The sequence below is a fragment of the Canis lupus genome, chromosome 25 (genome assembly GCF_003254725.2).
Source record: "Canis lupus dingo isolate Sandy chromosome 25, ASM325472v2, whole genome shotgun sequence".
NCBI classification, from domain to species: Eukaryota; Metazoa; Chordata; class Mammalia; order Carnivora; family Canidae; genus Canis; species Canis lupus.
This window is the reverse complement of record NC_064267.1, coordinates 19805998-19818997: the sequence shown is the minus strand read 5'-3', so window position 1 is coordinate 19818997 and position 13000 is coordinate 19805998. Positions and strand designations below refer to the sequence as shown.

General features: G+C 38.9%; 1 protein-coding gene across 7 annotated transcripts in view; it reads left to right on the top strand.

Annotated features, from left to right (window-relative positions):
* LOC112670194 (ankyrin repeat domain-containing protein 26-like) overlaps positions 1-9565 on the top strand; it is a 212535-nt gene extending 202970 nt beyond the window's left edge. For 6 of the 7 annotated variants that reach the window (XM_049101118.1, XM_049101117.1, XM_049101116.1 and 3 more), the window contains 2 exons: positions 8267-8309; positions 9322-9565. In XM_049101118.1, coding sequence (XP_048957075.1) covers positions 8267-8291 — 25 coding nt within the window. In that variant the 3' untranslated portion in view covers positions 8292-8309; positions 9322-9565. Of the gene's footprint in view, positions 1-4266; positions 4563-8266; positions 8310-9321 lie in introns of those variants that run through there. The other variant, XM_049101121.1, reaches the window with a different exon arrangement.
* The last annotated feature ends 3435 nt before the right edge of the window (positions 9566-13000 follow it).

Here is a 13000-nt window from a genome sequence, read left to right as displayed (position 1 = left end):
GGTATTTTTTCCTGAAGATGATGAAGTAACTGGCATAAAAACCCTCGGCTCAGGAGGACCTAAAGCACATTCCTGGCCTGCAACTCTTTGGTCTTTTGACCTGAGGCAAACTGCAATCTTTCTGAGGCCTTCTTGTCTCTTATGTAAAATTAGGGACTTTGACTGAATTAGTGACTTTGATAACTTTGGGGAAAAATTTTTTTCAAAGAATAGAACTTAATTTGCTATTTGTTTTGTTTTGTTTTGGGTTTTTTGTTTTTGTTTTTGTTTTGTTTTGTTTGCATTAAACTGTATTATACAAAACAGAGACAAGTGGAGCTGTGTAGCTAAAAGAGAGATGAGACTACAGCTGTAGACTTTTGTCCCTCAATCCTACAGTATCCCCAATGGATTAGATTAGATTTCTATGATTGGTAGTTCGGAAACAAACTGTTATGAGAAAACCCTTTGAATTAAAATTTGCTGATACGTTGTTTTTGTGTGTATAATTTTCTTACCCTCCTATGTTTTTGATAAATGGAAAAGTATAAATAAAATTGCAAATATGTTCTCTTTATTAATGGATTTCAAGCTATTTCTACCATCTAACTCAGTTCTCACCTGGAAATAAACCAGGGTCACAGAAGCAAGTATTTAGGAAAAGAGCTTTTGGGGAAAAGATAATTACATTACGTTGATCGTTCCTTAAGGAAATGAAGGCAGGCACTTGAGTGACTGAGCCACCTAGGCACCACTTAGTACCTTATTTAGACCCTATTTTGGGAATTCAATGAGAGGATACCTTTTAAAAGAAAAGTCTAAGTAAGAGCATTCTAGATGGGAATATTTGCAATACACATTTGATCCTTGACCAACATGGAATTGAAGCTGCAGGTCTAGCTAGCCTACACATGGACTTTCTTGGCTGTTGGGTTGTACTGTATTTTCTCTTATGTTTTTCTCAATAACCTTTTTTTCCTCTAGCTTACTTTATTTTAAGAATATATAATACATGTAATGTACATGGACTGTGTTATTGGTAAGGCTTCCCATCACCAGTAGGCTATTAGTAATTAAATTTTGGGAGAATCAGAAATTATACAGAGTTTTGACTGCACGGGGGTAAGCGCACCTAACCACTGTATTGCTCAAAGGTCAACTGTAGTTTGAAATATTCCCAAATATTTCATAATTAAGTAGATAACTAGGTAAGTCAGGTGTTTGAAAAATTAGTCCTAATTCATAGAAAGGAAACAAAGTTACAGTTAAAATTTCTTGTTTCTAATTCTAGAAACTTATCAATGAGAAACTAAGTTGGAAAACCGGTGCTAGCTTCTATTTTTTCCTTTCCTCAAACAGATTTTCTGAAATCTCTGTATTCACATGAAAAGAAGTATATCAGTCTTCATATAGATAACAAAATAGTTTTACTCAATATTGCCAGCAGAATTTCCACATGACTTTATGTAGTCCCACTTTCTTTGTTTTATGTATTTAAGAGTCTGTGCTGACAAGTAGAGCATAAAGCATATACCTTAAGATTCTGTTTTTCTGAAAGTGCAAAAGTGGAAAGCTCATTCTGAAGAATAATTAAAGAGCTGATTAAACTCTCATAAAGGGCACTTTTTCTGAAAATCACAAAGTATTACTTGAAGTGTAAAATGACTCTTGTTTGCACTTTTTGTAACAAGATCAAACAGGATCCTTCAGAAGTTCTGTATATTCTTTTATTTGACATTCCTAGTTCCATTGGTTTCTTTACTATTTTTTATTTAAATTCAGTTAATTAGCTTATAATGTTATTCTTAGTTTCAGAGGTAGAGATTCATCAGTCTTATATAATACCCAGTGCTCATTCCATCAGGTGCCTTCCTTAATGCCCATCACCCACTTACCCCACCCACCCTTCACCTACAGCAACCCACGATTTGTTTCCCATGATTAAGAGTATCTTATGATTTCTTTCCCTCTCTGATTTCATCCTGTTTTATTTTTCCTTTCCTTCCCCTATGCTACTCTGTTTTCTTAAATACCACATATGAGTGAAATCATATGATAATTGTCATTTTCCCATGGACTCAATCTGTTTACCATCAACCCCTCTAGTTGCATCACATCATTGCAAATGGCAAGATTTCATTTTTCTTTTTTAAAGATTTTACTTATTTATTTACAAGACACACACACACGCAAAGACAGAGGCAAGAGGGAAGAGGAAAGGCTCAATGCAGAGAGCCCAATGTGGGACTCGATCCTGGGATTCCGGGAGCCTGCTTCTCCCTCTACCTGTGTCTCTGCCTCTGTGTGTGTGTGTGTGTGTGTGTGTGTGTGTGTGTGTGTTTCTAATGAATAAATAAATTAAAACTCTTTTTAAAAAAAAAAAGAGAAGAAAAGAAGTTGGTAGTATTTTGATAGAGATTGCATTGAATGTAGAGATTGCTCGAGCTAGCATAGACATTTTAACAATATTTGTTCTTCAACCACAAACATGGAATGATGTCAGTTCTTTATGTCTTTCTCAATTTCTTTCCAGAATGTCCTATCGTCTGCAGATCCCTTGTCTCTTTGCATAGGTTTATTCCGAGGTATCTTATGGAGTTTGGTGCAACGGTACATGGAATGGACTCCTCAGTTTCTCTTTCTTCCGTCTCATTGTTAGTGTATAGAAATGCAACTGATTACTGTGCATGGATTTCATATCCTGCTGCTTTGCGCAATTCCTCTATGAGTCCTAGCAATGTTGGGGTGGAGTCTTTGGGGTTTTCCACATACGATATCATGTCCTCTGCGAAAAGTGAGGGTTTGGCTTCTTTCTTGATTCAGATGGCTTTTTATTTCTTTTTGTTGTCTAATTGCTGAGGCTATGTCGAACAACACGGGTGAGAGTGGACCTCCCTGTCGTGTTCCTGACCTTAGCGGCAAAGCTCTCAGTTTTTCCCCATTAAGAATGAGACTGGGTGTGGGCTTATCATAGAGGCTTTTATGATTTTGAGATGTGTTCCCTTCCTCCCTGCACTGCGAAGGGTATTGACCAAGAAAGGATGCTGCGCTTTGTCAAGTGCTTTTTCTGCCATCTGCTAAGAGGATCCTGTGGTTCTTGTCCTTTCTTTGATTACTGTAGTGTATCACATTGATTCATCTGCAGATGTTGAATGACCCTCACAGCCCAGGCATAAATCCCACTTGGACATGGTGAATAATCCTTTAATGTATTGTTGAATCCTCCCAGCTAGGGTCTTGGTGAGAATTTTGGCATCCATGTTCATCAGGGATATTGGACTGTAATTCTCCTTTTGGGTGGGGTCTTGGTCTGGTTTGGGGATCAGGGTAATGCTGGCCTCACAGAGAAAGTTGGAAAGTTTCCCTTCCATTTCTATTGCTTATAAACTGCTTCAGAAGAATAGGTGAATTCTTCCTGGAATGTGTGGTGGAGTTCTCCTGGGAAGCCACCCGGTCCTGGACTCTTGTTTGTTGGCAGATTTTTGATGACTGCTTCCATTTCCTTGCTGGTTATGGGTCTGTTCAAGTTTTCTGTGTCTTCCCGTTTCAGTTTTGATAGGAAGGGATCCATTTCTTCCAGATTGCCTAGTTTGTTGGCATGTAGTTGCTCAGAATGTGTTCTTATAGTTGTTTGTATTTCTCTGGTGCTGGTCGTGATCTGTCTTCTTTCATTCACGATCTTATTTCTTTGGGTCCGTTCTCTTCTTGAAAAGTCTGGCCAGCGGTTTATCGATCTCATTAATTCTGTCAGAGAACCAGCTCCTGATTTCATTGATCTGTTCTACTGTTCCTTTGGTTTCTATTTCATTGATTTCTGCTCTGATCTTTAGGAATTCTCTTCTCCTGCTGGTTTTAGGCTTTAATCTTCTGTTCTTTTCCAGCTCCTTTAGGTGTAGGGTTAGGTTGTGTACTTAGGACCTTTCTCGTTTCTTGAGAAAGGCTTGTATTGCTATATACTTCCCTCTTCCCATATATATACTTCGATGACCTTTGCTGCATCCCAGATGTTTTGAGCAGTTGTGTTTCCGTTTTCGTTTGTTTCTATGAGGTTTTTAAGATTGTGCTTTAATTCCCTGGTTTGATTCTTTAACCTCCGTGTATTTGAATTCTTTCCAAATTTCCTCTTGTGATCAAGTTCCAGTTTCAAAGCATTGTGGTCTGAAAGTATGCAGGGAATGATCCCAATCTTTTGGTATCAGTTGAGACCTCACTTATGACCCAGTACGTGATCTAGTGTGGAACATGTTCCATGTGCACCCGAGAAGAATGTGTATTCTGTTGTCGTAGGATGGAATGCTCTGAAGATATCTGTGAAGTCCATTTTGTGCAGTGTGTCATTCAAAGCCCTTGTGCCCTCGTGGATCTTCTGCTTAGAGGATCTGGCCGTTACAGTTATGGTTGGTGTGTTAAAGTGCCTACTATTATTGTATGACTATCAATGTGTTCCTTTAATTTTGTTATTAATTGGTTTATAAGGTGGCCTGTGTGGCTCAGTCGGTTAAGCCCTTGCCTTCGGTCAGGTCATGATCTCAGGGTCCTGGGATCAAGCCCTGATCAGGCTCCCTTTTCAGTGGGGAATCTGCTGCTCCCTCTCCTGCTTCCCCTGCTTCTGTTCTCTCTCTCTGTCAAATAAATAAATAAATGAAATCTTTTTTTTTTTTATTTTTTTTAATTTGTGATAGTCACAGAGAGAGAGAGAGAGAGAATGAGAGAGGCAGAGGGAGAAGCAGGCTTTATGCACCGGGAGCCCGACGTGGGACTCAATCCCAGGTCTCCAGGATCGCGCCCTGGGCCAAAGGCAGGCGCCAAACCGCTGCGCCACCCAGGGATCCCCAAATAAATGAAATCTTAACAAAAAATTGGTTTATGTAGTTGGCTGCTCCCACTTTAGAGGCATTAAAGCTTATAATTGTTCAATTTTCTCTTTGGATAGACCCTTTAATTATGGCATAGTATGTTTCTTCATCTCTTAATGCAGTCTTTGGTTTAAAATCCAACTTGTGTGATATCAAGATTGCCACTCCAGTTTTTTTTAATGTCCTTTAATATGATAAATGGTTTTCCACCCCCTCACCTTCAATCTGGAGTTGTCTTTGTGTCTAAAATCAATCTCTTGCAGGTAGCATATCGATGGATCTTGCTTTTTTTTTTTTTTTTTTCCTTTTTTTTTTTGTAATCCACTGTGATACCCTGCGTGTTTTGATTGGGGCATTTGGCTTGTTTACATTCAGAGTAACAATTGAATGATATGAAGGTAGTGCCATTGTATTACGTGTAAAGTCCGTGTTTGGGTGTACTGTGTCTGTTCCTTTCTGGTCTGTGTTATTTTTGGGCTCTCTGTTTGCTTAAAGGTTCCCCTTTACCACTTCCTGCAGGGCTGGTTTAGTGATCACAAATTCTTTTAGTTTCTGTTTGTCCTGGAAGCTTTTTATCTCCCCTTCTATTTTGAATGAGAGCCTTGCTGGATAAAATTCTTGGCTGTAGATTCTTCTCATTGAGCACCCTGAGTATATCATGCCAGCTCTCTCTGGCCTGCTCGGTCTCTTTGGATAGATCTGCTGCCAGTCGAGTATTTCTCTCCTTCTTGGTTCAGGGCCTCTTGTTCCAAGCTGCTTTCAGGATTTTCTCTTTGTGTCTGAAATTTGCAAGCTTTGCTATTCTATGTTGAGATATTGACCTGTTTCTTATTGATTTTGAGGAAGGTTCTCTGTGCCTCCTGGCACTTGAGTGCCTGTTTCTTTCCCCAGATGAGGGAAGGTCTCTGCTATAATTTGCTCAAATATGCCTTCTGCCCCCTCCTTCCCCTCTTCCTCTGGGATCCCCATTATTCTAACATTGTTTTGCTGTGTGGTACGACTCATCTCTCAAATCCTCCTGTCATAGTCCAGTGGTTGTTTTTCTCGCTTTTCCTCAGCTTCTTTATTCTCCATCGTTTTGTCTTCTATATCACTACTTGTCTGTTATGCCCCATTTATCCTAGCAGTTAGAACCTTCAATTTTTATTGCATCTCACTAAGATTAGCCTTTTTTAGCTCAACTTGATTAGATATCAGTTGTTTTGTTTCTCCAGAAAGGCATTCTCTCGTGTCCTCTGTGTGTTTTTTAAGCCCAGCTGTTATCTTGATGGTCATTATTCTGAACTCTCGCTCCAGCCTCTTACTTATATCCATGCTGATTAGGTTCCAGGCAGTCAGCACTACCTCTCGTTCTCTTTGTGGCGGTGAGTTTTTCCATCTTGTCATTCTGTCCAGAGAAGAAGAGATGAGTGAGAGAACAGAATAGAAAAATATCGAGAATGACCCCAGAGAAATATATGCTAAACAAATCAGAAGAGACCCGAAACCAAAAAAGGTTTAAAAAGGTGATAATAGAATTAGAGAGCTGAGCAGAGCAGTACACTGGATCCTATGTGTATTTTGGTCTGTTTGATAGGAAATTGCATCTCCAAATCGTTAAGAGGAAACCTCGTATATACACAAAAATAAAATTAAATACAACGAAAGGCTAGAATATAAGTGTAAAAATGGAAATTAAAAGTCAAAATATAAAAAGGATACTATCAGGCAGTTGAACAGAACCGAGCAATATACCATATCCTATGTATATTTTGGTCTCTTTGTTATAAGAAATTACATCCCAAAATTGTAAAGAATGAAAAGCTTCATTACATCCAAAAATAAAATTAAATGCAATGAAAGGATAGAATTTAACTGTAAATATGAAAATTAAGATAGATTTTAAAAATAATATAATCAGACAAATGAAGAGAATAGAGCAGTATAGTAGATTCTGGTTGTATTTTAGTCTATTTCTTAGAAGGAACTACTTCCCGAAATGGTACAGAGAGAAAAACTTCCGTGTATACAAGAATACTACTAAATGCAGTAAAAGGATTGAATGTAAGTGTAAAAAGGTAAATTGTAAAAGAGTTGATAAACGAAGAAATTGGTTGAAAAGGAAAAAGAAAATTAAAATAGAAAGACTAAGGAGTCATGAGAAATAGCCATGAATTCTATATACTGTTTGCCCCTAGCACTGGAGTTCTGCAGCTCACTATGATGAGTAAAGCTGGGGGAGAGGCCTGTTGGGAGGATTCTTAGGTGTCTTTGCTTAGGGTGGGATTGCACCACCCTTGCCGGGGGCCAGGCCAGGTAAGCAGCTCCAGATCGCTCTCTGTGGCTTTTGTTCCCTGACGGCTTTCTGGGCAGCTTTAGAGGATGAGAATGAAAATGATGGCCTCCTAATCTCCAGCCCTGGAATTGAAAGATCTCACTCCCTACTGTGTCTCCCTGGTTTCTGTCTTTACTCTGTATTCACCCAGCCTGTGACCAAGCATTTTTATCTCAACCACACGACCCCCTTTCGGTTTTCCAAACTTTGCAGACCCCTGTAGCCCCCATTCACGCTGCGCCTCCAGGGGGAAGGAGGAGGTCTTGCCCAGTTTTGCCACTTGCTGGACCCCTGCTTGGAGAGTGGTCACCTGACTGATCCTCGGTTTGGGGTTTATGGCAACACAGAGCTGAATGCCCACTCCTGGGCTCACTGATTGCAACTGGCTTCCCTGCTCAAATGCCTTGGCAACTGCCATACTCAGGCGCCCCCAATCTTTCTGTGACCCCCAGGGATCCTGAGACCACACTGTCCATCCCACCTAGGATACTGCCACCCACCCCCTCCCCCCGTTGCCACCTGAGCACCTTTCAGACAGGGATGTCCTCACTGAAACAGACTTCTTAAAAGTTCTGGTTGTGCACTCTGCTGCTATATCACTTTCCAGGACTTGCCTTCTGGCTTCCAGAGGCTCCCTGCCCCCATGGTTTATCTTCTGATATATGCCTGGGATTCATTTCTCCACACCTCCTCCCTTGCAGAAAGTGGTCACTGTTCTGTTTGTAGAATTGCAACAATTCTTTTCTTGGCTCTCTGAGTTCACAGGTGTTCAGATGAGTTGATAGCTATGTAGCTGAATTCCAGACACCAGACAAAACTAGGGTCTCCTACTCCTCCACCATCGTCCTCTTCTTCCAGAAATTCTGTATCTTCAATCGATCAATATTAATTGTACTTTTTATTAGACTCCTGAACAGCAATATAGGTTTCTTCTCAGTTATCCAGATTTAACTAAGTAGGGATTTATTTATGTGATTATCTTTCTATTTAAGCAATCCGTAACTTTTACTCTCTAAAAGTATCATTTTCAGACCATGTTTCATAAGCAAAATAAAATTCCTACAATAATATCTCTTGTTTAACTTGAACATTATAAGTAACGTTTGATTTATTTCAGATGCAGGAGTTGGAAGAAAATATAACTAGAGAACTAAAAGAAGGTATGTTGCCAAATGTATGAATTTAGATGGTCATTAATTTCCGAAATAAACCACAAATAGTAACTGGCATCCCTTCCCCTTGTTAAAATTTTGTCTAGATATATCTAATAAAAATGTAAAACATAAACATAATGAATAACAGACTTATTCCTCATTTGGTCATCGTGTTTCATACCTTTTTTAAAAATCTGCTTTTTGTGCGCCTGTTACCACTTTTCACTAGTGCCATCGCTATTCAACTGTCAATCTGAAAATGTGGGCGTTCTCAAATTCTTGTTTCTGCTAGTGGTAGGAGACCAAAAAGACCAGACTTGTCTTAGTAATACTTAATTAAGCAATTATATAGTTCATATAGCTGTCCCTTGACAGGTGACATTTCAACCTCCAGCCACTGGTTTTGCCATTGGGTAAAATTCCAGGTTCCTTAGCGTGGAATACAAACAGCCAAATCAATTTGATTCTTGCCACGTTGTTGACGTGGCAAGTTAGTAAACTTCTCTGTCGCTATTACCCTACTCTGCTGCTTTGCAGAGAGTAATCTTTCAAGTATCAGCCTACCTATTCCCTCCACCGAAAAGCAGACAATATTGATAGAAAACCAGGATGTCCCTTCTGTGTGTTCTTAGAGTGTCTTGTTTTATTTATTTATTTATTTTTTTTTTTTTTGAGTGTCTTGTTTTAAATCTGTCGTGGTATATTTGACTCTAGAAATTGCCTGTTTGATTTTTCAGTTGATAGCATATGATTGTTCAGGGGTGGACTGTGCCATCAGCTTGCAATCTCATCTTGTAATGAGAAAACCAGAAGCTCTAGTATTTATCCACAGTAGTAATTAATTCAATGGGCAATCGTGAGCAAACTTGATTTAATAGTAAACTTGTATTTTATATTGTAGTTATATGTAGATATTTTTCATTCTTAACACTCAGAAGATTCCAACTTTTTTTACTAACTTCTAGTTAACTATAAAGTATTTCAGATAAAGACTATTGTTATTCTTTCTCTTTTTCAGCTGCTCGTGAATTAGAATCAGGATTCTGTAGATCCTCTCCTTTAGGACCTACTGATGAATCAAATGTAAATCAAGATCTAGTACTGCAAGCATGACGAGAATATGTAGAGATTTTGAATAAAAAGTATATGATCTGAAAGATACATAGTAAAAGTTTATCACCTAGATGTTTAATAAAACATTTTAATTGTTTCCCAGTAAATGTCTGTTGCACAAAAAATCTTTATTAAAGGAAATTTTGCTATATCGTGTGTAATGAAAGTTTATATACTATTTTAAGCTATGTTTCTTGGCGTCTGATGAACTTTTAAGCAGTGGAAACTAGCATGCTTCAGTCTGCCCAAGTACCAGCCTTTTAAACAGCATCCAAACAACCAAGTTGTCAATATTTCAGTGGTGTTAACTGATAGCTTTTTTTGTATTTTAGTTTCTATTACTGGACCTATGGATTTAGACAGACATCATTTTGATATACTGCTGCTAAGGCTATCTACCAGTGGTACATGTAATACAATTTTTATAGTGCCATAAAACCCGTGTATAATTTTAATTTTAAATACTTATTCATAGCTCTTTCCTCATGGTGAAATAAGATTTGCCTAAGGCTTTTTACCTTTTCTGTTTATTTTTTTATTTACTTTTTGAGAACAGTCTTAAAATTAGAGAAAAGTAAAAATAAAGAAAAAGAACTTTCCCCCCCCAGGACTTTGGAAGTAAATTGTTAAATTATGCCCAATTCCTGTAGCATTTTTATCCTGCAAGTCAGTACATTCCACATAGCTACCGTACAACCCTGCCAGTCAGAAAATCAACACACTAATGCAATTGACCCTTGAATACTGTGGAGCTTAGGGGCACTGATACTCTGTAGTGAAAATCTGTGAACCTTTGACTCCCCCAGGCACTTAACTACTAATAATCTGATGTTGACCAGAATATTTATTGTACCAAAACAGTCAGTTAACCTATGTTTTGTGTGTTACATGTATTCCATACTATATTCTCCCTACAAAGTAAGCTAGAGAAAAGAAAATTACGAAAAATCAGAAGGAAGAGAAAATACATTTACAGTACTGTATTTTTTAAAATCGACATATAAGTACACCCAAACTATGTTAAGTGTACATTCTTTTTTTTTTTTTTTCATTTAAATTCAATTTGCCAACATTTACAAGGGTCATCGGTTTCAGATAAAGTTTTCAATAATTCATCAGTTGTGTATAGCACCCAGCGTTCATCATGTCACATGCCCTCCTCCTTCATGACCATCACTGAGTTAGCTCATCCCCCCATTCACTTCCCTTTCAGCAACCTTTAGTATGTTTTCCAGAGTTGAGTCTCTCATGGTTTGTCTTCCTCTCTGATTTTTCCCCATTCAGTTTCCCCTCCTTGCAATATTTCTTATATTCCACCTATGAGGGAGAGCATATGATCATTGTCTTTCTCCAATTGACTTGTTTCACTCAGCCTGATACCCTCTAGTTCCATCCACATTGATGTAAGTGGTAGGTATTCATCCCTTCTGATGTCTGAGTAATATTCCATTTTGTAAGTATACCACATCTTTTTCTTAAAAGAATTCTTCATCTATTTACTCATGAGACAGAGAGAGAGAGAAAGGCAGAGACACAGGCAGGGGGAGAAGCAGACTCCATGCAGGGAGCTGGACATGGGACTCTTCCCGGATCCCAGGATCATGCCCTGAGCCAAAGGCAGATGCTCAACTGCTGAGCCACCCAGGCATCCCATACCACATCTTTATCCATCCCTCTGTTGAAGGACATCTTGGCTCCTTCTACAGAATGGCTATTGTGGACATTACTACTATAAACATTGGGGTGCAGGTGCCCCTTCGTTTCACTACATTTGTATCTTTGGGATAAATACCCAGTTGTGCAATTGCTATATCAACTATACCCTCTGTCATTTAAACCTCATATTCTTTTAAAGCTTTGACAGTTGTCTGTAGTATCCTTTATAGCTAAAAGGAAGTATCCTTTATAATAAAAGGAAGTATCCTAGTATACTATAAAAGGATATCCTAGTATCCTTTATAATAAAAGGAAGATTTTATTTATTAGAGATGCAGAGAGAGAGAGAGAGAGAGAGAGAGAGAGGCAGAGACAGAGGGAGAAGCAGGCTCCATACTGGGAACCTGATGTGGGACTCGTTTCTTGGTCCCCAGGATCACGCCCTGGGCCAAAGGCAGGGCTAAACCACTGAGCCACCTGGGCTGCCCTAGAATGTCTTTCAGTGTGGGTTTTTCTTATATTTCCTTATGATCAAATTCAGATCATATATTTTAGCAAGAGCACAACTGAACTGGTCCTCTTCTATTGCATCATATCATGTGACCTACAATGTTCATTTGTCCCATTGTTGGTGGTGTTGATTGCTGGAGTAGTATCTTCAGTTTTCTCCTCCAGAATGTTAACTTTGTACTTTACAATTAATTAGCATTTTATGGGGAAGTATTTTGAGGCATCTAAATACCTCCTTTCTGAGACACCCTGTGCCAGGCCACTTCTGCAGATGATGTGCCACACTCACAGGCTCTGAAAAACCCATGCTGGTCTATTCTTTCCCTGTGTGGATGCCTCCTGACCCTGTGAAGTCTGTGATACTTCATTCGAAGTTACTCACCTTTCAGGGATGCTGTGTCTTGAGCTCTTAACACTGTGCAGGGTGACACTCCTACATTTATACTTTCCCCATTCTATGCCAGGCTCCAACACCTCACTCTGGGACACCACTGTTCCCTGTTTCTGTTTCTATGCTTTTGAACTGAAATCTTTGGGAAGAGAAAGAATAAAGGGGAAAGGGCTCCATGGGTCTTTTATAATCAACTTATCAAGCTTTACAACACAAAGATTTGGATTGGAATTGCATTGAATCTATAAATAGTTTGTAGGGAAGAAACATAACACTGAGTTTTCCAAACGATATTTTAATTGATTAACTCAGTATTTTAAAAAATTTCCTATAAAGGTCCTGCAAGATATATATTAGATTGATTTCCAGTTATTTGATACTTTTGATCTATTTTAAATGTTATTTTTAAAAATCAATTTCATTTCCTGTTTATAGCTTATAGAAATAAAATTATTTTGCATATTGAGCTTAGCATCAGCTATCTTGATAAACCGTCTTACTGTTTCTCATAGTTCTGGAGTCTGGGAAGTCCAAAGTCAAGGCACTGGCAGATTCAGTGTCCAGTTAGGGCCTGGTTCATGAGTGCCTATCTTCCTCCTGTGTCTTCATAAGGCACAGGGCCAAGGGAGCTCCCTCCAGCCTCCTTTATAAGGGCACTAATCTCAATCATGAGAGCTCCACCTTCATGACTTAATCACTTACCAAGGCCACCACCTCCAAATAGTATCACATTGAACACTAAGACTTAAGTCATGAGTGTGGAGGCCAAGAAAATTCGGGCCATTCAAGTTTAACATTGGCACAAGTACAGCCATTGTAGCTTCAGCAGCCATCTCAGGCCACTGTGACCAGGAACTGAACTGAACTCTACCCTAACCCGGCTTATTCCTTATCGGAATAAGGAAGCAAGAGCTTGTGAGACCTCTTTACTTGAGATTCTCACACCCCCATCCTTACTGAAAAACCCCACCTTACCCCTAGACCAGCCCATAAAAACCCAGCTGTAACTCACCTCAGGGTCCAAGTC